This window comes from Mus caroli, unplaced genomic scaffold, assembly GCF_978045245.1.
Source record: "Mus caroli unplaced genomic scaffold, Mus_caroli_1 scaffold_1, whole genome shotgun sequence".
NCBI classification, from domain to species: Eukaryota; Metazoa; Chordata; class Mammalia; order Rodentia; family Muridae; genus Mus; species Mus caroli.
Genome location: NW_028227256.1, coordinates 590,271 through 615,220, shown reverse-complemented (window position 1 = coordinate 615,220; position 24,950 = coordinate 590,271). Strand labels below are relative to the sequence as shown.

The 24,950-nt window shown below is 37.3% G+C and overlaps 1 protein-coding gene across 3 annotated transcripts in view; it reads left to right on the top strand.

The window, feature by feature from the left end:
- Nucleotides 1–24,950, top strand: part of Xkr4 (XK related 4) — a 459,508-nt gene that overhangs the window by 221,267 nt on the left and 213,291 nt on the right. For all 3 annotated transcript variants that reach the window (XM_085835370.1, XM_085835368.1, XM_021171114.2), the window contains exon 2: nt 21,091–21,290. In XM_085835370.1, the coding sequence (XP_085691496.1) occupies nt 21,091–21,290 (200 nt within the window). The remainder of the gene's footprint in view (nt 1–21,090; nt 21,291–24,950) is intronic.

Sequence of the window (24,950 nt, the reverse complement as noted above, 5' to 3'; positions counted from 1 at the left end):
ATAGTAAAACTTACAGCTAGAAACATCAACTTCACACTAAGGAGAAAGGAATTCTTCACCATTCCATATACTTTGATGAATTTTCATTTTACTGTAAAAAATCAAAAATGCTATTTAACTGTTAGCATAACATGTTATAAAATATAAATATTAACTATACACATGAGGTATGTCACCCTTTTTCTATGTGTACTGTTAAACACCAAACAAGTCACATACCAAAGTCATCTGCCATGTTCCTCTTGGACTTTATGTTATAATACTGTGAAATAAAATTTGATTTTTATATCAATTTCTGGGCATGAAATTGTAATGTGTCACCACTCATCAAAAGAAAGTTAAGTTGTGATAGCTTCCCTTGAAGAGTTCAAAGTATGCTGGAGTATGTTATACTAAAATTCCAGTGATATAAAATGCAGTTGTTTCTCCATACCCAGGAGTTACATGTCAATGAATTCAACCAATCAGGAATATTTTAAAACAACATTCTTCTACACTGCACATAAATAAGTGATATTACTGGCTGTTATTCTCTAAACGGTATAATGAGTATTTAAAAGGCATTTACAGTCTGAGGCATCTAAATCACCTAGAGTTGACTTAAATTATACAGGAGGATATTTACAATATTTATTTATTACAATGCTATTTTATAGATGAAACCAGCATCCATAGGTTTGGCTGCCTAACAGACAACTTGGAAAATATCCCCCATCAAAACACAGTGTCAATTGTACATGCAAAAGTACTTTCATCTCTTTTAACTTTATAATCCTAATATATATATATATATATATATATATATATATATATATATATAAACTCTGGAATATAAAAACATATATTCCAGAGTAGGAAACCATAGTGAGTTTAACTCTCCAATGGCTATCTGGGAAAATTAGGTGTATGTATATCATACATATGTATAACATATGTATATATAATATATGTATGTATATGTATGTATATATGTATGTACATGATATATATACATGATATACATACACCTAATTTTCCCAGATAGGCAGTGGAGAGTTAAACTCACTATGGTTGCCTACTCTGGAATATATGTTTCCTGGCCAAGCAGGGTCACCAGGAGGAGGTAGCATCCATGGACATAGCAGAACAAAGGTGAGCTCAAAGAGGAGTCATTAAGCACATACGCCATGCTCAATTTCTTGCTGAAAGGATGAAACTTGACTTCTCTCATCTCCACATTCATTTCAATTCTCAATCTCCTTGTGCCATCTACTGCAGAATGCAAGGCTTAATGACCCACCAGTCAATGCATTCAAAGGTTTCTATCAGGCTAGAGAGTCTATTAGTCATTGACTGGAAACACAGACATTGTAAAGCTGCAATTTAACCTGTACAAAACAACAGATTTAACGGTCCATTCAAAGTACAAATAAATTCAGTGAGGGAAAAAATGCCAAACTACTTAATTATCTTTCTTGCAACTTCTGAGCCCAAGAGGCACAAGATTAAGTACACACACACACACACACACACACACACACACACACACACACAGAGAGACAGAGAGACAGAGAGAGACAGAGAGAGATAGAGAGACAGACAGACAGGCAGACAGACAGAGAGAAGAGAAGGAATATGATTAGCTGGGAAGAAGTGATTCAAAGTGGATAGGCTGGAGTATAATACACAATGTGTTAATATTGTAAATATTAAAGTTGTAAAAAGAAATTTAAAACTCTAAAAAGGAAAAATACTCAGCATCAACTGCTGAGAAGTAGAAGTAGGTTATGAAGGAATGCAATAAAATAAGGTATCCATAAGCTTCTTTTTTAATTGGATATTTTCTTTATTTACATTTCAAATGCTATTCCCTTTCCCTGTTTCTATCTCCCCCACCCAGAAACCTCCTATCCCATCCTCCTCCCCTGCTTCTATGAAGGTGTTTTCCTACCCACCCATTCCCACCTCCCAGCCCTGGCATTCTCCTACAATGGGACACTGAGCCTTTGCAGGACCAAAGCCTCTCTTCCCACTGATGCCAGAAAAGGCCATCCTCTTCTACATATGCGGCTGGAGCCATGGGTCCCTCCATGTGTACTCTTCAGTTGGTAGTTTAGTCCCTGGGAGCTCTAGAAGTCTGGTTGGTCTGAAGGAAATATGGACACAAAGTGTGGAGTAAAGACTGAAGGGAAGGCCATCCAGAGACTGCCCTTCCTGGGGATACGTCCCTATACAGTCACCAAACCCAGACACACTGTGATCACCAACAAGTTCTTGTTGACAGGTGCCTGTTATAGCTTTCTCCTCAGAGGCTCTGCCAGAACCTGACAAATACAGAGGTGGATGCTCTTAGCCAACCACTGGACTATGCATGGGGTCCCCAATGAAGGAGGTAGAAAAAGAACTGAAGGAGCTGAAGGGGTTTGCAACCCCATAGGAAGAGCAACAATATCCATAAGTTTCTTAAAAAGGTCTTAATCCTCCCTTTTTCTTTCTTACCCTCAAAAACCTGCTCTTAGCAGAATCTCCCATTCACAAGACAATTTCTCTGACTCATGCAAGAGACAAGAATCTCAGTCCTATATAAACCCTGCTCCCCAGATGAACAGAGCCCATAGACAGCCCTGAGTATCACAATGCTTCTAGCAGGACAAAGAGATCTGGTAGAAATTAGAGCCTCCACCTCCTATGACTGCCAATGTTACTCAGTAATACTGGAGCCTTTGATCGATTCAACTCCACATGCACAGGAGTTGTGACAGTCCTAACACACTGCTCTACAGAGGAGAGTCAGAGGGAATCCTTTGGCTCCCATCAAATTTCTTTTTCACTGGCTCTACTTCTGTTGTTCCTGGCTAGTGGGGATGAAGAGGATAATCTCCTTTCTACTGAGTCCAGTTCTTCTACCCAGCTTCATTTGCCATGGCCTCTGCCTACCTTTTTACAGCATTTCTATATAGATTATCCTCCTGACATTTTGTAGATTTGACTTCTTTTAACAGGATTCTTTCTCTGTTCCAAAGTGTTCACATCTCTCATCAAAATAAATAACAAATTCCCACCCCCCAGATCCCTCCAGTCAGTTTCAGAATATTATCTTGTGTTTCCTATACGTTCTTTATTGATTCCTAACACTAGTATTCTCTCAATTACCTCTATTAGCAATTTCATGTAAGTATTTTTCACTACAAAGAAACCAGTGAGTTCCTCATAGGAAACTATGGGAGAACTGTTTGTTTTCATTTTCATGCATTTAAGACTGCATTTGAGGTAGATGACTTTGACTTCTGTGATACTATATTCGATTTCTCATATAATTTTCTGTCTTCTTTAGAGTATTGTTCTTCTCTATCTACTCACCATAAGTTTGTTTGGTCTGTGAGGGTGATGATGTGTGCAATGAATGTTGGTGCCTTAGGAAGCTAGAGGAGGTATCAGATCCCTACGTTTGGAGTTATCAGCAATTATGAGCTACCACATGTGGGTGCTGCTGAAATAAGTGCTGGGAACTAAACTTTGATCCTTTACAAGAGCAACAAGAGAAGTAGAGGTTGTTTTTTAACAGTTGAGCCATCTCTATGGCCCCAAGAATTTTTTAACCTTTAATGCTAAAAAAGTATTTTTAATGACCATGAGGACAAAATGCATGAAGTACAGTGGTTCAGCACATGAGTATGAATCTATCACTTGTACTAGTGAAGGTTCCTATTGTGATAATATGATGTCATGATCAAAAACTAACTGGGAAAAAGGAGTTTGTATTTTAGCTTTAAAGTCCCACATTACTGTCCATCACTTATGGAAGTCAGTACAGGAATTCAAACACAGAAGCCTAGAGGCAGGCACTAATGCAGGGTTTTGTTTGTTTACCTTATATACCCTAAAACCACCTTCCTAGTAATGGCATCATTCACAATAGGCTGTGTCTTCCCACACTGATCATCAATATGGAAAGTGCCCTGCCCAATCACTACAGACCAATCCTATGAAGGCATTCTCTTCATAAAGATTCATTTCCTCCAGATGAGCTTAATATATGTCTAAGTCTTATCCCTAGTCTCGCTTTTAAATGTACCTCCTTTATCTTAAACTTGTAGTAATCCTATGTGAATTATTTTACTACTGACACACATTTAATATACAAACCATTTGCTAGTACAAACACAGTGGCCATGAGCATTCTTGCATTGTTTTGGATGGTATTATAACTTATTTAATGAGATTATAAATCAAATATCAAGTATTTAAGTTATGTTGTGTTAATTCTACAAGTTAAGAAGACCACTACTACAATGTATGATCCCAATTTGAAGCAAACTGTATTAAATACTGGCCAGTACAATGGACACTGGTCAGGTCTGTACCTGAGATTAGCAGAGAATGGCTGCAAATTCCCTTAGTGCAGTACTTATAAATGAAAATCCCACAAGGCTACATATTTTCCATCTTCATCCAATTAATATACATCCTGACATATTTCCTGCCTATGTACCTCCACCCACATATGTGCGATCAAGTATATTCTGTGCAGTGGGACAACCAACCTTGCTTAAGAAAGTGAAAACACATGGCTTGTTATTTTACATAAACAACAGTCCCCAGCATTCTAGGAGGCTGTGTGCCTTTGGGGAAATGAGACTTAGAGGTTAGAGCATTTTTTCTTTTATAGATCTCTTGAGCATAGTAATTAAAACTGAAAATGTAACTTCAGCTGTCACAACTGCAATACAGTCCTCTCAACTAGTTTTGAAACGTGTAAAAGCTGGATGTGTTGCATTATAGACATATTCTGCAAGTCTATCTTTGTGCTTCTTTGCCTAGTTGATTTGAATTTTTAATGCCAAAATAATCGTAAAAATGCCAGAAAATGACTCTGGTCAGTAGGTAAATGAAATATTAATAATGTGATTTTCAGGAGCAATGATGATGCTCATCCCACATGAATATTTATATTTGATATTGCTTTAAAAGAACACCAAATCTAAGAAGCCAGTCATCCCAGGAGAATAGCTTCCAAAAATAGCCATGTAAGATGTATGGCATGCAGCAATAATTCTCAACCTTTGTCATCCTGCAACCCTTCACTACAGTTTGTTACCCCCAATCCTAAAAGTATTTTGTTGCTAGATAGGGTTGACTGATTTTGGACAACCTAGCTAGCCTCCAGAACCATAAGGCAGAATAAGCCTTTTTGTTTTACAAATTAGCTAGTCTTATAAATTCTGTTATAACAACAGAGAGCAGACTATGGTGGGAGCTAAGGAAAAGGAACAGGGATACCAGCTGAACCCTCATTTAGATGTGGCATGTATGCTAGGGTGCTTTTATTGAAATTGCTAGGTTTTCTTCCCACTTATAAAAAAATAAAATGTGTGCAATATTTGCCAAAATTCCATATTTTTCCTTTTTTTTTTCCTTTTGCTTTAAAGAAAGCAAAACAGTAATTGGTTTCTTGTTTTTAAGGTCTTATTTTATACTGCCCCTTAATCAAAGGAAGAAAGGAAAAGATGTGTTCTTAACATAACCAATGATAAAACATTGTGTTTAAGAGAATGCCCCCTTCATTTTCTAGCCAACAGTATCATCTATTCATTGTTGGAGATGGGAGGGAGGTCACACTGGACTTAAAATAAACCTCTCCAGTGTTTCCTAATTAAGGTTATTGTCAGTTTGAATAGCCTGAAGGTTGTACTTCACCAGAACAGTTCTTCAACAAGGCCTTGCAATCAAATAGCACTGTTTCCTTTAATAAACATAAATGTAGCAAAATGCCATTTTAGTGATTGTTTTCATCTTAGATTAACAATCTTTAGACATAACGAGCCATGTTTAACATAAGATTGTAGCAAAAAATATGAGTGAAAACAAATATTTCTGGTAATAACTTTGACTTCTGTGACATTTTAAATGGAGAAAGTAAAGTACACCTGACCTTTGAGCCAGCAAAAAATAGGATGCCAAATTCATAGTGTTTTCAGCAGCAGAAAATGAGACCCAGCTTTGCAATAAAAATGCAATCCTGATATAGCAATGGTGTCATACAACCCAGTTTCTGTCCTCTGCATTTGTCACATATAGACTCCATGTTCAAACATCATTCCTGAAATGACACATAGTGAATATGAAGATTAATCCAGTACACTAAGTAGCCCATCTTCTCCAGTGTCCCAAAAATGTCACTGGTAATTAAACAATATTTGCATAATGTCTTCAGCTTTCTCAATGGCCTTGAGATGCTTGTTCCTTTTTCCCACATCTAGCCATTTGGAAAATACCAGGATTTCAGCCTTCTGCATATTTCCAGCTGGATGTCCTTCGATTCCACGATCTACTACCTATGCTCCAAGCAAAGTCAGTCTGCATGTTGTAGAGTTCAGGTACACCTATATTGTGCTCAGCTAGAGCCAACCATTTTCCAAGGCTTCTTGGTCTTATCTGATCTAGCCCATCTCCTACTCTAATCTCGTGTGAGTCATAGCAATGCTACACCATATCCTTATCATTGAGAAAAATGCCCATGGCTCTTCCACCAAATCGCTCATTAGGAAAGAAAATTGTGCTTCCTAGGAATATTAACATGGAGTTTCTGGGACCAAACTGAATTCAAGGATCCCATTGACTAACTCATGCTTTCTTGCTCTTTACCTCAGCAATTCTGTGGATAACTTGGTATGCCTTTAGATATTCAGTAGTTAAAGGCCACAATTCTCAGCTAATAATCACAGACCTCAAATGGGTGATGAACTTGATTCAGAGTCAAGTATCAGACTATATGCTTTTCACTCCCTTTTGTCAATTTATACCTGGGCAAAATTGTTAAAATTTTGATGGAAGAGGAGAGAGAAGGCAATGAAAGAGAAGGACAATCAGGTATGGATGAGAGAGAAAGAATTGAGATAGAGTAGGGGAAGTTATAGAAAATGGGTGAGCACAAGGAATGCCTATAAAAAGTTTGCATGATACAAATCTGTTAGGGAAATATGTTCTATATAAGCTTTCTAAAGGAAATTGTAAGTTCTCCTTAGCTCTGTATCTGATCTTCCTCCTGAGAAGAGGAAACTTCTTGTTGTTGCTCTTGTTGTATGCATGCTTGTTTGTTTTTTATTCTTGACAGAAGAGAGAAGATATTTCTCTCACTGTGTTATGAGAAAAAGTTGAACAGGTGGTATCTTGTCACCTGGCTGTCATATGCAATATGAAATATCTTCTTTTGCTGTGAAAAGCATGTCTCCCCTTTTGTCTCCTGCCCACACTGCCTGCAAATGAAAGTGAGCCTCAGAACTAAGGAGAACTTAGCATGCCCTGTCCTGTGTACAGTTAGCTGAGCAGTAAGTGTAAAATTGTGAAGGTGTCAAAAAAAAAAAAAACCCAACAAATAAAAGGTCTGTGCATGTGAGAGATATTTGCCTTTAAAAATAAAAAAGGAATCTGTTTTTCAAAATGCTAATTGTACTCCATTTATTTAAAATTTGCATATTTAACTTGGACAACTTTTATGTTCCTTCTTTCCCCTCCAATGAAACTCCTGAGAAGAAAATGAAGCTGTAGATTCATTAGTGGTTGACATCCTAGCTTATGTCTCTGCAAACCAGAGCCAGGCAGAAGCAGAAGTGTGGTTTACTTAGGGTAGTGTTTCAGAGAGTAGGAGGAGAGGACATGTGGGGAGTGACAGTCAGTCAGCTTACAGTGCACAACCCAGCTGGTCATCTCTGTGGGAAACGGAGCACACAGACAGCAGAGAGAAGAAGAGGAAAATGACTCTTTTATCCTCACTAGTCAATACTCAGTTAACATCTTGCTGTTTTTACCTTGTTTCTAATAAGTTCTTGAACAAACATAAGAGAAGAGACCAGGATGCTGTTAGATTATATCTCTGTAAAACTTTGTAAATGGTTTCAATAGATGGGGAAGAGATGTTGAGAAGCCTGGTACAATACAGCAAAAATTATGATGTAACTACACTCAGTAGTTTGATTTAGAAAAATCATCCTTGATTGTTATCAAGTCCAAAGCTAAATTCCTCAGATGGTACTTAAGGTTGCTTCAGATAATGTTGATCTCTACATGAATCCACTAACTAGGAAATAACTTGGTATTGTGTCTCATAGCATAGCTCCAGCTTTTCCTTCCTGAATCAGTATTTGAAAGTTGCCTCTAAACTATCCAGTGTATCACAGTCAGGTTAGGAGCATAATTTTTTGCACCCAAATACAATTTTAATAGATGGTCAAATGTTCATTTTGGGAAGAGTAATATACATTTTCCTGAACTGACAGCATGACTTTGAAAGTTCAGCAAGCCAAGGAATTGGGTCTGGCTATGTGGAGGTAACATGAACTTCCTGTTTACTATGACCTTCATATATGAAATAATTTTTCCATGTTGATGGCTCTTTCTAAATCAGAGGAACTAGATTATAGTGCCTTCATCATACTCCTGAGAAGACTGATAATGAAACAAGAAAAGTACTTCCCCCATCTGTGTGTTAGGTAGAATGTTATTGTGGAGTTTCAATGCTTGATCACATGTATTCATCTAGAAAGCATAGCATAGCAAACCTTGAGACTATCAAGATCTATATATTGCTCAGAAGAGTCCTGGGAGCTCCCTGTAGTGGCTATTCTGTGCGAAATTGATGGCTAGGTATGAGTTGCATGGTATATGATAATTTTTAAAAATTTTAACAAGTTAAACTTTAATATGCTGGGCCACAGTGAAACAACAGAAGGTTGTAGGCAGTCTTTGTTATTTTTAAAGCTTGCTAAAAACTGTGTGCTAGACAGTAAATTAAGAAAAGCTGCCCTATAAATTTAAATTAATCTTACATTAATTTTAATATTTAACACATCATCATGAATCAGTTTTCAAAAATTTGCAACAGACGTTCAGGAAAAATATATGTGTGTTAGATTTTTGCTGTTTTTTATTTAATTGACCAAAACCATCTACCACTAAATCTAGTGGATTTCTTTTATCATCTATAAGACAAAAACAAGTCTTAATTGATGGTGATGAATTGACTCCTCAGTACAATGGAAAACATATCGTAAGAGACAGGGACTATTTAGATTGTACCCTAAAAGAATTCATATTCACATCCTGTTCTTGATTTATTTTGTGAACCTAAAGAAAATCATTCAGCAGGTACTAGTTGATAATAAAGAACATCTGACACGAAAGGAAGGACAATACTCACAGAAATTTGAATAGCAGGAAAAAAAAAGAAAAATTTAAAAACTCTTTATATTCCATTGTTCATATAAGTAACTGTGATCAGACAACCAATAGAAGTGTAATTTCCACTCCACTTACATAGTTGTTAAGTTGTTCATTATACTGTACATATGTATGTGCCCATGAGTGCATGTGTATACATTTAAATTTCATATTAAAACTTTAAATTTTGATTATTCATTCAAGATTTAGACTCATTAGACATAAAGGAGAGGGAAAGCCACTGTATTGCTACTTTAATGTCAATGTAATGAGAAAGTTAAGACAAAATTCCACAAAACTCAAAGCAAAATCTTGTTGCCAGGCATTGGTGGCACACGCCTTTAATCCCAGCACTTGGGAGGCAGAGGCAGGCGGATTTCTGAGTTCGAGGCAAGCCTGGTCTACAGAGTGAGTTCCAGGACAGCCAGGGCTACACGAGAAACCCTGACTTGAAAAACAAAACCAAAAACAAAACAAAAAAAAATCTTGTTGCACCAGCTCATTGCTCATCCATGGGCAATGTCACTCACCTGTCCCAGAGAACTCAGTAGCTACCCCAGAATCTTCAGCAATGTTGCTTGCAATGGATCAGAGTCAGCATTCACAACAAAGTCTCTTTTCTATTATTTTTATTTAATGAATTAGAAATCAGCAAGCATTAAGAATGTTTCCATGTGCTATGAAAATATAACAGAAACTTCAGAGAACATCCCTGTAGAGTGGACAGAAGTTGGAAAAACTTGAGCTAAATTATGGGGATGTTCTTGGACTTTATGTGAATCAAGCCATCCATAAGAAGAACTGTAAGCATGCAGAAGCCAGGGAAAGAATTCTGCATGGATGAAACCCACACCTCAGTGCCATGGGATACCACTGATAGTGGACCTGGTACTAGAAAATCTGAAGAATCAAGATACAATGACAGAACTGGGAAATGCTTTGATGTTTTGAGCACTGCACTGAAAATGTGAATGGCACATTTGAAATACTTGGGTCCAGAGGGAGAAAATGCACTATTGTGTGTGCATCTAGAAACCTATATTAATTAGTATAATGATTTGTATATAAGGCACCTATCCAAATGTCATTCCATTCAAGGAAGTAGTGGGATTGGATCATCCTGCATCAATGAAGGCAATCAGGTCAGTTTTTCAGGTGAGGCTTCCTACTCAACTGACTCTAACTTGTAGCAAGTTGACAATAAAATTAGACATAATGGTAAAGCTATCTTCATTGGTGGCACCATGCCATCTTTCACTAAGAAAATACATTAATTTTATGTATGGTGGATGTATAAATGTGACTATATTGTTTTGTCTTATAAGTGCTCCAATACCTGAATATAACTACCCCTTAGATTAAACGTTATGCCCAAGCTCTGACATCTACCTGCTCACTCCAAATATCTACTTCAGTATTTAGGAGAAATTTCAAGTGCAAAATGTTTAAACTTTAGGCCTTTCATCTGCTGACATAAATAGCTCAGCTAATGGTAACACATTTTCAAGTATCTCAGAACAAATTTTAGAGACCCAACGTGCCCTTGCCCATGCTGCTATCCAGCAGTAAATAATACTTAGCACCTGTCTCAATACCACAGTGGTTGTCTGGAAATGTACATTTGCTTCCCTATATCTTTTTTCCATGCAAATGATGCAGGTTTTTATGAAATAAGGACCCTGTCCTCTCCCTGGCTTTTCAAATCCTGAAACTGTTTCATATTGTTATGTGATGAAACTCTTCCTGGAGAGACGCTACACACATGTATCTACTCAAAGGTGGGAGCCCACAACAACCAAAGAACAGACATCACCAAAGTCCAACTTGGTGAGCCCTGAGTTTTACTGGGATTAATAACAGGAAAATAGATGAGGGCTTACTTAAACGAGTAGCAGAGACTCAAAAACAACCATATCACCAAAGCCTGCTCCAGCATGGGTGATAGCTCACAGAATCTGGGAATCTGGAGCACAATGCACATCCTGCAGGCAGTTCAACAGATTGTCTCTTTTAAGTGACTCAGTAAGTCAAAGCCTCTTTCAGGTAACTCAACCAGATTCCCTTTCTCCAGGCAGCTGGTCTTGTCTTAGAATCTTCTTTGCAGCTTGGCTTATTTTACAGCTTTCTCTATAGGTCTAAGTGAGACTCTCAGCTATTGTTGTTTACTCTGGCCAGAAGGCTCCTTATGAATCTGCTCAGTTTCAGGAACTTCCTCAATCTATTGAGTTGCTTATCTTCCTGCTTAAGGAGCTTGCCAGCAGGAAGGAATGTTTCAATTTTGGAGAAAACTGTTCCAGAACAACTGTTCCTGGGTTTCAAATAAAAAGGGCTTGCTTTTTCTACCTCTTTAGATTTCAACAAAGACTACATTTTTTCATTGAATTTCCCAAGCCCTGTATGTAAACCAGCAAGTACTTTGACACTCCTTACTTGACTCCTGACTTATTTCATCATTGGCACTTAGCATTTGCTTCCATCTTTTATCTGGTTTATTGCTCATTTTACCCCTAAAATGCAAGATAATTTCTTGTGCTGCAACCTACCTTTAGACCCAGAATAAAAAGAATGCTAATCTTCCAGTATATGTTTAAAAAATATTTACTAAAACAATAAATAATTTAAAAAATTGAACTTTTGTTTTTAGACACAATCTGAGCAGAGAGTGGAAGTCTTTATAGTAAGTACCTTGGTAAGTAGTCTCCAAGGCTGGGGTTTTTCTGAAAGTACTCTGGAAATTAGAGTGTTCAGATGGGGGGGGTCATCTAAACTCAACTGTTTAACACATTGCTTTTCACAGTCCATTTGTCAAGTTCATACACCCATTTATAGTTTGACAGTTGTCCCTGGAGTATTACAGCAGTTGAGAGCACAGATAATGCACAAATAAGACAGGAAAATAACTAGAATTATCTTTGCCATGTTATGTGGGGCTATTTCCGGGAACACTGCAGATGTAGGTTGAGCAGGCTAAAAGTCAGCACAGTATGTGCTTTCTTCCTGATAAACTGATATCACTAACTCATAATCTTGGGCCTCACAGTATTTTAGAAAGTCTAGAGATGAGGCAAGAAGAAAACTATGGTAAATTGTAGACTAAGTCATCCAATGAGAGCTTAGAGCAGAAAGAACCTTATCCTTCTTCCTTCTGAGTCTACTACATGGGGATGGCTGATGACCTCCATGGGGAATGAGCTCACAAGATAGGCTCACAAGATATCAGGAGGGAGTACTATGCTCACAAGACATCCCTCCTGGTTACAAGCAATTATTTCAAACCCATTCTGTCCAGACTCAAGAGCCTTTAGTCATTGTCCTTTAGTGATACTATATTTACATTCTCAACTAGGATATGATTTTGGAGAGAGTTTTAAGTTCTTCTCCTAAAATGGACGAATGAATGGATACTTACTAAAATTTAAATTAAATTTTAATGAAAGTAAAAATATTCTAAAAAAAAAAAAAAAAAAAAGTCATTGCCTTTGGACCTAAATAGCTTGACCCATTCAGACAAGATCTGGCAAATTAAAAATAGTGTGGACACAGATGTCCTAAAATTCTAAGTGTTTGCAAATTGGTACTTTGCTGGCAAAATAATTCCTATAATATCCACCGTCTTGTAGATAGTTCATACAAGGTCCCAGAAACTTGGTAGAAACCCGAGTTTTACATGCTCCCCATCTCTCCCCCCATTCTTCACCAATGGTAGACATGATGGGGCAGGTACTCCAGGCTGAGAGAATTTCAGTTATATTTAAGATGATACATGCCATAGATCTAAAGTACTAAACAACTAGTAGAAAAGTATTTTAAATCTTTAAAAGAATAAAACACTATATATGCTTGCACACACAGAGAAACAGTGAAAGAGAGATACAAAGAAACAGAGAGAGGGAGGGAGGAGGTCTTTTCTCTGCTTATCATAAAAATCTATCAAACCAGGTTTAGGCAAAGGTTCTATCATGAATACCTTCTCTCTAGCTACCTTCTAGAAATAAAGCTAAGTATTTCTGCCAATAATTACAATCATTAGAGGGCTTGGATCCTGCAGCTGCCACTCCAGTATCAAACACCAGTCACTGCTACATTTGATTCAGTACTCTTTTTTCTATTTTAATATGCATTTTAAATTAAAATGTCATTACACAGAAGTGCTTTAGAAAGAAAAGAGTAACTTTGGAACAGACATGGTTGCATATAATTACAACCACAACATGTGGGAAGCAAAGGCAGGCAAACTTCAAATCTGAGGCCAGACTGGGCTACTTAATGGTAACTTGTTTCAAAAATCGTTAAAGAACTGTTCTTTATTATCTGAGGGACACCCAAGAACATTATGATGTATTATTTGTGGATGTAGAACTTCCTTTCCACATTCAGGGATTTCTTACACTATCTCATCTGGATTTTCCATGCTATCCATGATACTGTAACTATAATACCAATTACCAGAAAAATTACTTAACAGAGGAAAATCTCTATTGTTTTTGACTGTAGGTTTAGGGAATTCATGAATTGAACTATGTTTTTAAACTGATATCTTTATACAGGAAGTATGCCTGAAATCAAACAAAACAAAAAAAACATGTCCTGTAGATAAATTGAATTTTTATAAAATAAATTTGAAATCATTTTTTTAAAAAGTCCCTATCAAATACAATGCCTGTATTGTATAAGCAGACAAGGGCCCACACCATGAAACATAGCTATTACTAGATCCATATTCTTGTTTGAGACCCAAACTAGTCTGATTATTTTCTGTCTGGTGAGAGAGAAAATAGACTGAAATACAGCCTCATAATAAGATGTAGAGAGAGCTAAAACTTGGGTATTTGGAGTGGCAATGTAGCTCTCTCTGGGACAAAATGTAGATAATTCAAGGAGAAAATGGTTGTCAGGTTCAATGATTTCCAGGAAGATTCAGAATCTGTTTTCCTGTGTTTCCCTCTGTGAATATTCGCAGCATACCCTCTAGGATTGACACTGCAAACAGCTAGTTATTTGGGGAGAGGTTTTGTGCTGCTGCTGAAAGGTAGAGTTGCCAGGAATTGTGACAATGACAACAGGAAATGGAATAGTGTCAGGAACTCCAGTATGGGTCACAGGTCCATCTGGTCCTGTAGGGGTGAGAGGAAGAGTCCCATCTTTCCTCATAGTACTGTGACCTAATGTTGGTGTCAAATGGTAGGTCAACTCATTCAGTTTTTTCCTCATGGAGCAAATATACAACTTTTCTGTTTGAATGATTAATGGGAAATAACATCTATTCTTTAAATAACAGCCAGTTTTCAAGTTTCTAACATAGGAATACAAGACAGAATTTTATAGCAAGTTCACTGTTTTTCAGAATGAAAAAAACATGAAATGGAAATGACTAGTTATTTTCAGGATTGTAGTGGAACAAAACTTTCCTATGTTGCCCAGGCTGATCTTGAACTCCAGGGCCCAGAAACTCTATCCCTTCAGCTTCGTTAACAACTGAGTCTGTAGGCATGCACCAATATATAAGGTGTGATTGTGGTTCCCTCCATGCCCAATGGAGAACATCTTGTGATAGCAAATAATGATTGTACTTATTTATGAGGCCATAGAGGTCTCATAAACATACTACTACTTAAAAAGCTTTGTAGCAGGCAACAGAAGAAAATAGCACTTTCAGGGATCATTGTTTATTAATGTTGTCTAACTAAAGCTTCTCAGCCAAATTTTACTTTATTTGGCAGACAGTAAAAATAACCGTTGGTAACAGCTAAATTGCTTAATGTGCCACAAGTTAATGAAAGAGAATTCAGTATTAGAATGCAAATGTATACCTTTAGAGGTATTCCTGTTTCATCCATGCATATATCAGAAGCTAATAGAAAACTTGATCAAACCCTACGTGCTAGCTACCTAAAACACAGTATATATTGGCATGTCTCCCGGTGGAATAAATAATGAGATCAACCCTAATGGAGAAAAAATGAGCCTTACTGTTAGGAAGGTAAATGCCTTGTCCATGATTTTCCTTCCAAAGATATGGATGATGCAGTGACATTTCAAAGAGGACGTTATGAGGATCATTTCTCAGTTGCAATGATGAAACATAAATGCTTTTTAATCTGTTCTAATGTCCGAAAGGACTTCATTCTTGATGGCAAAGCTTTCTCTTTTCCTTCTTAAATGATGCTCTTTGGTAATTATGTCAAATAAAATTTAACCATAACTAACATCAGTGTAAGTCCTCCCTGCAATAGTATGAGTATCTGAAAATATTTTATACTTCATTATTTTGGTTGTTTCTGGCCAGTATTCATGGCAGAGGTATGTTTGTTAATCTAACCTCAAAGCAGAAAGTTGCACATTTCATTATTGAAAATGATCTAAGGGAGTCATGAGTACAAGGAGATATGGGCATATTCAAATGATGAATCTCAGGAAGAATAGAATGGATTTAATCAACAGTGAATCAAAAGTGGAATAGAAGAAAATCACATCTGAGCCGAATGTGTACACACCTCTCTTTTGACATTAAGTTATATGCTAGACAACACAGATGGCTGCTGTTTCTTTCCTGTTCAATTTGGATTATGAGTAATCTAGAAATTATGTCCAGATAGAAGAGGATGTGCATAGGCTTTCTGTAAGTGACGGAAGCGTCTGAAGATTTCAATATCTCAACCAAGTCCTGGAAATATTCCTGCAAAGGTACCGTAAACTAATAAACTGTGATTCCAGTCACACTCTGAGCATTTGAACTTTAATCCCTCTTGCTCTAAAAATAATATCATGTTGTATATAATGTAGCACATTTTCAGTGGAGTGCTTGTGCTTGTTCTTAGTCTGATAAAGACAAAGATAAAGATAGATAGATAAAGATAAAGATAAATAAAGATAAAGCACACAAGTGTATCCCTAGCTTGGAACTTCACATGACCACCTCTGCTCCTGCCACATAGTGGCAAGACTTTCAGACTACAATAGACAAGACCTTATTAGGTAATACTTTCTCATTTCATTTGTGGTTGGCTATGACACATCAAATAGTCTATTGTAATGATTCATGCATTTAAAACCTTCGTATCTGAAATGAAATTTGGAACCCACCACAGTGTGAATGAGACCTAAGGATATTATCATTCCATGTAATTAATACATTATTAAAAACAAATTAATAAATTAATTTAAATAGATGAACTAAATATTGAATTAATAAAATATAATTTAATATAACTAATGTGGTTAATTGTAATTTAATATACATTAATTTAATTATGACATAATTTAAGTAAAAAAAATCACTGGACAGACACTGTATACTTAAATACTGCATACTTAAAACATAGTAAAGTAGCTATTGGAAAGATATTTGCAAAAACAGAAAGAAGATTGGAAGTTGCCCATCCCAAGGACAGTGGAGGTAAGAGTCAGAGTCAGAAGCTATTTGTGAACCAGCATAGGGAATTTCTTGGTTTTATGTGTGAATATATTTATGCCATAGAGCTATTCACATAAAATGGTTGAGGTACTAAATTTTACCAAATTTCTAGCACATTAAAAAAAATCTAAGAAAACCTCCCAGGACATATGATACCATTGCTCATTCTCCTTGCTTTTTAAATGTTAGGAATCTGTATGTGTGTTGTTGGGAGGCTCCGTTTCATGTTTCATACATGTGAAACTCCAATGCACCAAATACTTACTTTCTTCTCCCAGAAGAACCCTATCAATGGTATTAGGTTTACTATGAGGTCACAGTATTCCAAGAGTAATGGTTTCTTGTGCTGGTTCGTGAGAACCACAGACCAGAGAGCTGTTTGCAGCCTTTAAATCTGTGATAGCAAAATGTCAAGAATATGCATGATTTCCTCCCAGTAGGAAACAGAAATAAAGCAGTCGTCTGTGGAAGTTCAAAGACAATCACAGTCTTAATTTACTCCTTCCAAACGCAAATACTGCTTATGAAGACTTTAGGATATGCCCCACCTTAGGTAGCATCAGACTATAGATATCACTGGCATCTTGTCTCACCTGGGCTTCTCCAGTAGTGCAAGTCGATGCCTCTGCTTCTTGCTTTACCCACCTGACTTCTGTTTTCCAAGCAACGAACAATGACAAAGTTCATGTCAGATATCTTTTTTTTTTTTTTCTATCAAAAACTCTCCAGCAGGTTTACATTTACCCAGGGGAAAAATAAAAAATGATAGGTGCTGAATGTGTCCTGTATGAACTCCTTGAATAAGTAAATGTATATAAATTAACTAAAGAGAGAAGCAGACATAGACATTTGACAGTTTTACTCTCTGGTAATTCATGTTCTGAATACAATATAAACATAGTGAATAACCACAAAAATATTGTTTTTCCTCTGGTCAAAATATGAATAAAAACAATAGGCATGAACAGTATAACAGTCACTTATGTATAGGTGGGAAGGGAAGGGTCAGGGGAGGGAGTAGTATTTGAGCATTTGAGGATTACAACAAACATGGAAAGGTATGAAATTCCAGAGTAAGAAAATCACAAGAACTAAATTCCAATGGTGTTGATTGGTGTGCAAGGAAAAGTGATACCAGAAAAGGGCAGGGCCATCATATATACACTGGGCAGACTTTAGAAGTGAGCACCAATCTTTCATAACCACTGCAGAACTGGAGTACAAGCCTAAGAATACAAAGATGGGAAAAAACTAATAAGACAAAGGCAAGGGCAGAGTCTCTTACACCTATGACCTTTCTGTCTCTGACTAGCTGAAAGCCAAGGATTTTAAAGGGCTAGTGAGACCATGCTCAGCATGCTCAGTTCTCTGAAGGTCAGCTCAAACCCGAATATTCAAAGCAACCCACAAGCCATGCTAAGCCAAAAGGTATGTCTTAAAGCCTTAGTTTTAATTTCATCCACATCGACACGCTCATCCATGCAACTCAATAGTGTACCTCATAAGCCACGGCAGGATTTCATCTATAAAGTTAAATTCTATAAGAGAAACAACACACCTGTTTATATTTCCTAATTAATTTTAAACTCCAGTGAATTTTAAACTTTGCTTTATCTTTGAACCTGCTTGTAAATTGAACCCTTTAAACAATATAACTTCAAAACCCAGAAAATTAGGCTTTGATGTAATTTGATGCTAGAGTGTTAGTCTAGATTAAACAAGATTCTGGGCTCAATTCCCAACATCACAAAATAAACCAAATACGTAACTACAGCAAAAGCCACAGAATCCTGTTTGTAGCTATTGCTCGATTTCTCTGGGCATCTTTTTCTTACAGCCATACTCCAAACATCCTCTGATGTATCCTCTGGTGTACTTTTTCTCTGCTTGGTATTTTTCTCCATCTTTGCTCATACTTACCTGTTCTGAAATTCTTTTCTGTAATGGGCCAGGCCAGGTTACATTTCCTGCTACAGGAGGCATTGCCAGAGAAACTTTATTCCTGTCTATTGTAAAATGATTGACTGTGTATTCCTTAGAAATACCTAAAAATTCAAAGAATACTATCACTATGTTCCTTTCTTCAGGGATCTACTAGCAAAATTCAGACAACCAAACTGACCAAAGTCCTGAAGTGATTGCTCAAAATGTCACTGCTATGCAGCTCCAGTTTTGGGTAATAGCATCCATCATAGAAGATAAAGACAGGTCACAGTGTGCTTCTCCTAATGAAAGCGAGCATCACCTGCTGAAGCTTAAACTTGGATCTTATGTAAACTGTCACTAATTACTTGTTTGAAGAAAATACTAAGGGCATAATACCCAGTGCCGTGGACCGACCTCAGTCAGCCCCCTCAATCCATGGGAGAAATCAGGGTTCCAGTTACAGGCAGACACGGGCACAAAGGAGTGTGCTATCTGAATGTAATTTGTCTCAGAGGGAGCACCAATCTTATAAGTGACTTTTACACAAAACAGACGAATGCATACAAAAAGCTAACAGGAATCAACTGGGATAAAAATCAATGTTAACAACTGGGATCAAAAGCAGCCCCACCTAAGGTCAGTGTAATATTAGAAGCCAGGGACAAGGGCTTCATGCCCTTGCTATAGTTCCAATTGTAGTCTACTGTATAGTCCACCTTCCCCCTAGGCCATTGTAAATTCCTGTGTATGGGAGTGACTCAGCTATCTATAGTTCTAAGTATTTACTCTTCTTAGACCACAACCTTTCTTCTTCCTAGGTCATTGTTAATTCCTGCATATGGGAGTAATTTGACTTCTCTTTTAATTATCTGTAGGGAATCTCCATTTATCAGAATAAATCACCAACTTGCTTCTAATATGCAATGTAGTCTGCCATACCTGACTGTAATGAAGATTCTAAGTATACTTTGCTAAGCTTGCCCTGAGATTTCTAACTCTGTGTAGTAGATAGTAATGCCTGATTTCTTTCACTATGTCTCTTACAATACTAGCGGCAATTCTGAATGTCACTGAATAGGCAACATTCTTACTGAATTCCAAGCCCAGGGTTGGCTCAAGGACTACCTAGGGCTTTGGTGAAGGTCAGGAAGCAAAGTTCAATTTTGCTTAGGTATTTGGCAAGTCATTGCTTGGAGACTCCTATAATAAAACAATACTGAAAGAAAGCAGATAGATCCATACTCTGACTCACGCAAGGACAAAATTGGAGCATACGTGCTATGGGATGCCACGGTTCCAGGAGACTAAGTTTCTGTGGACTTTTCACCTCGGGACTGTGTCCAGGTTTCTAGGCCTGTCACGTGAGTCACTACTGGAGTGGATGTAGCAACCCAGGAGAATGGAACCATCAAACTCAAGACAATGAAATGCATGCAAGAAATAAGAAATGGAAGGGGACCCTCAGTTAAAAGAGAATATATATATATATATATATACATACATACATATATATAATATATGTATATATATAATTTCTAGTGTGGGTCTTGTGTGATAAACTGTTAAGAATTGCAATAATTAGGAAAAGATGCCTCCTGCCTCCAGAGTATTTAATCAATGAAGAATCTCTCATTGTTCATTTGTGATAATATTACTGGTTTTAAAATTCCTTTTTAATAAAAATTGTGTTTACTGGGAGAGAGAGATGAGTTGATTGATAATGTACCTGTGGTGTAAGCATAAAGACCTGAGTTTGAATCCCCAGTACTTATGTAAAAAAATGCCAGGACATGGTGGCATACACCTGTAATCCAAGAGGGAGCAGAGATAGAAAATCCTGACATTATTCACTGAATCCTTACTGAATTAGCAGGGTTCCGGTTCAGTGAGAGATCCTGTTTTTAAAATGTAAAATTGAGAATGGCAGACCTCTTGGCTATGTGTGAGCATATGCCTTCTCACAGGCAACACGCACATTTACACATGGATACACATGCACACATATCACAAATAAGTATACATTTGAAAGGTACCAGCAACATATCAATGATTAGCCAATCTTTATGACAGGTAGGTTCATTAGCCTAATTATATTTTGTTTTATATATATTTGAACATTTTAAATAATGCAAAAGTTTTCCAAAGACACTAGGAAGTTTATAAGCACATAGCTGTTAGAATCCAAGACTTGATCCTGTGTGCTAGGAGAAAACAATTTTGTGTCCACAGTTGGACACACACAGGTCTGATAAGAAAAAATGGAGGTGAATTTTAAAGAGAAAATCCTTTCCATACCTGTGTTTACAAAATTCCATCTCATATGTCTTCATATTGCAATTCAATGTGGTTCCTGAAAAGGGATCTTATGGAGCCTGTGATCTCCCAAACTGAGCTAGTAAGACTGTGGGTGCTTGTAAAGGCACTTCCCTTTGAGCTATAAAAGTGACCAAGTTCCTTGTTTTGTGTGCATGCTTACATGTACAAAAGGAAAATGACTTTGGAGTTTGAATTTCAAGTTGTCACTCATCTCTATCTTGTGTCTATGTCTTTTTCAGGTATTTGCACACAATATACTTAGGTATCCGGAGCCGACAGAGTGGGGAGAGTGGCAGGTGGCGGTTTTACTGGAAGATGGTGTACGAGTATGCAGATGTGAGCATGCTGCATCTGCTAGCCACATTTCTGGAAAGTGCTCCACAATTGGTCCTGCAGCTCTGCATTATTGTACAGACTCACAGCTTACAGGCCCTCCAAGGTAAGGATTTGCCATTTGGTTTCTGAATTGGGAGAGAGATTGGCTATTTATGTCACATGCCAAAGATGCTTTTTGTCCTTCTTCAGCATCTTAAGCCATTTTATGTCTGCTGGTTTGGACATGATTTGCAAATTATGCATGATATTTTCTCCACCATTGCCTGTCATGGTTAACTAATAGAAAGACCATCCCTTTGCCCTCCAGCTGTCACTTTAACAGGGAAAACATGTAACAATATGTATAGTTCTATACTATAGACTTCATATTAGGTATATAATTATATGGTTTTGCTTGGTCATGTGGTCAGAGAGACTATTGAATTTATAATAAGCTGCATGGATATTTCTTTAGGCATTGGTGCTCAGATCTATCCTAGAACAAGGCATGAAGAGGATGAATGTCTACTGTTGATAGATGGGTGAATAAGTTGGTATAAGTATGATGGGTAAGGGACATATCTAATTAGTGCATGTCCTGACATGTTTGTCAATCCTGTTATCAGATAGATAATGCCTCATGAACAGCACAGTACAATGTGAATGCTATTTCCATCTCTGTAGAGCTGTTTGAGTTCTTCTGAGTTATACATAACATTACCATGCTCTATCTTGCTCCAGAAAGAGACTTGATCTGAATGGCATTTAGAATTTCCAGTGTCTCTGTAGCTGTTATGGAGTGATAATGTTAAATTGGTCTGGGTGCTTTCATTTAGAGATAGAGGCCAGGCTAAATATGCCATGAAAAGAAATTCAGAAGGCGCTGTGGAGATGAAAATACCAAATCTGCTTTATCAGTTTATTCTGAGCCAACTGTAAATAATTATGACTTGGAAGCAGAGACTTTGTTATAAGTGCATGGTACATACACCATGGGAAAGTTCACTATTTTTTTTTAAATTTACTTATAGTTGTTAATTGTTTCTTTTTTCTCTAAGACAGAAACAAATGTAGCAGACTGCCCTCAAATTTGCTGTGTAGCAGTCAGAGGCTGGACTAGAATTCTTTATCTTTCTGCCTCCACAGCCCAGGTGTGGAATTACAGACATCTGACATAATGCCCAGCTTCATAGGAACTTTTACAATCACAAAAAAGAAAATCCATGAACTAGTATCATAGTAAGGTCACCAGACAGGTGAGCTCTAGACAGGCAGGGTATTTGAATTATGTCCTTGTCATATGCTCAGTTGCATGGTTGGTAGAGGATCGGTATGCAAGCTTAGGAAACTTCCAAAAGCTAAGAGGTGCCATATCTGCTACAGAAGCATGGCATATGCTACTAAGGACAGCCCAAGTTAAATTTTGTCCCTTTTCTATAGTCAAGATCTGTTCAGGCAAGGTTGAACTGGTTGCATATCTCTAAAGAATATGACTGCTTCAGAGAATTTCACTCAGCCCACAGAGCCCTAGTATCAACGGCCCATTAGTTAAGGGATGTCTGGCACAACCCTGATGTTACGCTAGAAAGCATTGTTTCTTGAAGCTTTACAGAAACACACTTAAACCATGACATCCATTTTCGGTTGGCCATTTTCTCTTGGAGTCTGGGGTCTTCCCTGGATACATAGGTGCAGTGGATATACCCAGTGCCACTCCACAGGAGAACATACGTTGTCCTTTCTAGATGCTATCTATTGAAAATAGCTTCATGGTAAGGAGTAGAAACTTGTATCCAATTTCTCCTCTCCATGCTATTTTTTTTCCTGTTTCTGTTGGTTTTGATTTTCATTCTTCTTGTTATTTTTTTGAAAGAGAGAGGGAGGGGGAGGGGTAAAGAATGAATTTAGGTGGGTAGGAATGTGGGAAAGACCCAAGAAAAATGAGGGAGGGGAAAGAATATGATTAAAATATATTGTATTAAAATTAATTAAATAAAAGAGTAACATATCCAGAGGGTATGAATCTCAAGCGCCAGAAAACAAACTGGAAGATAGAGAAGTTGGCCCTCCATACATAAACAGCAGAGAAAGACACAAATAAAAAGGGTTGCCATATAAACTATCTGTGCGTGACTGGTCAGTGAAACATGATGGGTATAAACAGTGACCCAGCATGCAGAGGTCTCTACAGTAAAACACTGCACAAGCTACCTGGTGGTTTAGACCATCTTGAACTGGGTATTGTTACTTAATTCTAGTAGTTTGGGTATAAAGGAAAGGGGTTTAGGAGTTCAAAGCCAGCTTCGGCTACATGATGAGTTTGAGCCAGACTGGGCTGCATGAGTCTTATCTCAGTAGAATATAAAACAAATACAAATCAACAAAAAACTTAGACAATCTTCAAGGCTCCGAGAGCTCTAACATCTCCTCTTCTAAATGAGTGTCTGAAGAAGATAACTCCAGGTAAATGCTTATTATTCTGTGAGTAAAGATGTAAATGAAATCAAAGCCAATCCAAACTAAAATACCCTCCAAAAATGTAGTGTGTATCTTCAGAGCAACCTAGTATCGCTTTAGTATAATAAAGCAAGTAGTTTTCTTCTTGTTCTTGCCTCCTGAGTGCTGAGATTCAGGTGTGATAAAAAACAACGATCAGGAACACTCAGCAGAAGATCAGTGACCAAGTTTGCACCCTATTGTGAGCCCAGCGTACCCAGGGTAGAGGAGGAAAAGCAAGAGAGACCAAAAATAATCACTTTTTTTGAGAACATTATATAGAAACACACACAAACACACACACACACCACAACACATATGCTCACCCACATACACACATGAAGGGGGAAGCAATCCTTAATACACTAATTGGTTTGGTTTTTGTGTTCTGAAGTCAGGGTCTCATGCTATAGGCCCCAAGAATCTTCAACCAATGATTCTCTAAAGTACTAGAGTTACAAGCATATAGTACCCAATGTTTAGTCTTTCTCAGATTATTTATCCTAAACAAAGTTTGGGTTTCTTTGAATTGAACCTTTTCATTGACAAAGTTCCTGTCCCCTGTATCTACCAAGACCTCTACATTTATGTCAGACATACTCTGGGCTTAGATGTTGGACCTCAGCATTGGCCAAAGAAAGCTTACTATCAAGTTTCAGAATACTGCAAGAACACCAGGGCCTGTGCCATATTTCTAGGTGATCAATGAGCACAGTGACCAAAAATTATCAGTAGAGTCAGGCAAGTCATTGAATTTGAAGAAAACCCATGAGGTCGATTTTATAATTGATGATTTTCAGCAAAAGAAGGGGCTAGAATGTTATTTGTTACAAGTCAAAGAAGTGAAAATTTGCAAAGCAAATGAATGTCTACCAGAGTGCTTCAGTGGCCAGAAACCAGCTTGGGCAGTACTCACTGACTCCTTGCTGTAAACGAAATCTATTATCTGGAGGCACTTCTGCTCACAGATCATCACTTACCAGGAGTCAGCTGATGAATGAAATTGATGTGGGTTATAAGAACAGAGCATTTTTCTTCTGGAGGAAAGAATAAAGTAAATTCAATAAAAGAGCTTAGTTTGACATGTATTCATGCATCTTTAGTGATGAAATTCTTGGGCTTTGAATGTAAAACAGGGTCCTCTGAGAGTACAGATAACTTGAGAAAACCCTGTGAGGTATTTTCAAATAGCCCTCAATTAAAATCTCGGGACATTGTTATTTAGCAGGCTGACACTCACCCTAAGTCTCAGAGCCATTTCGTGTGATTATGATTAAGATTATTATTA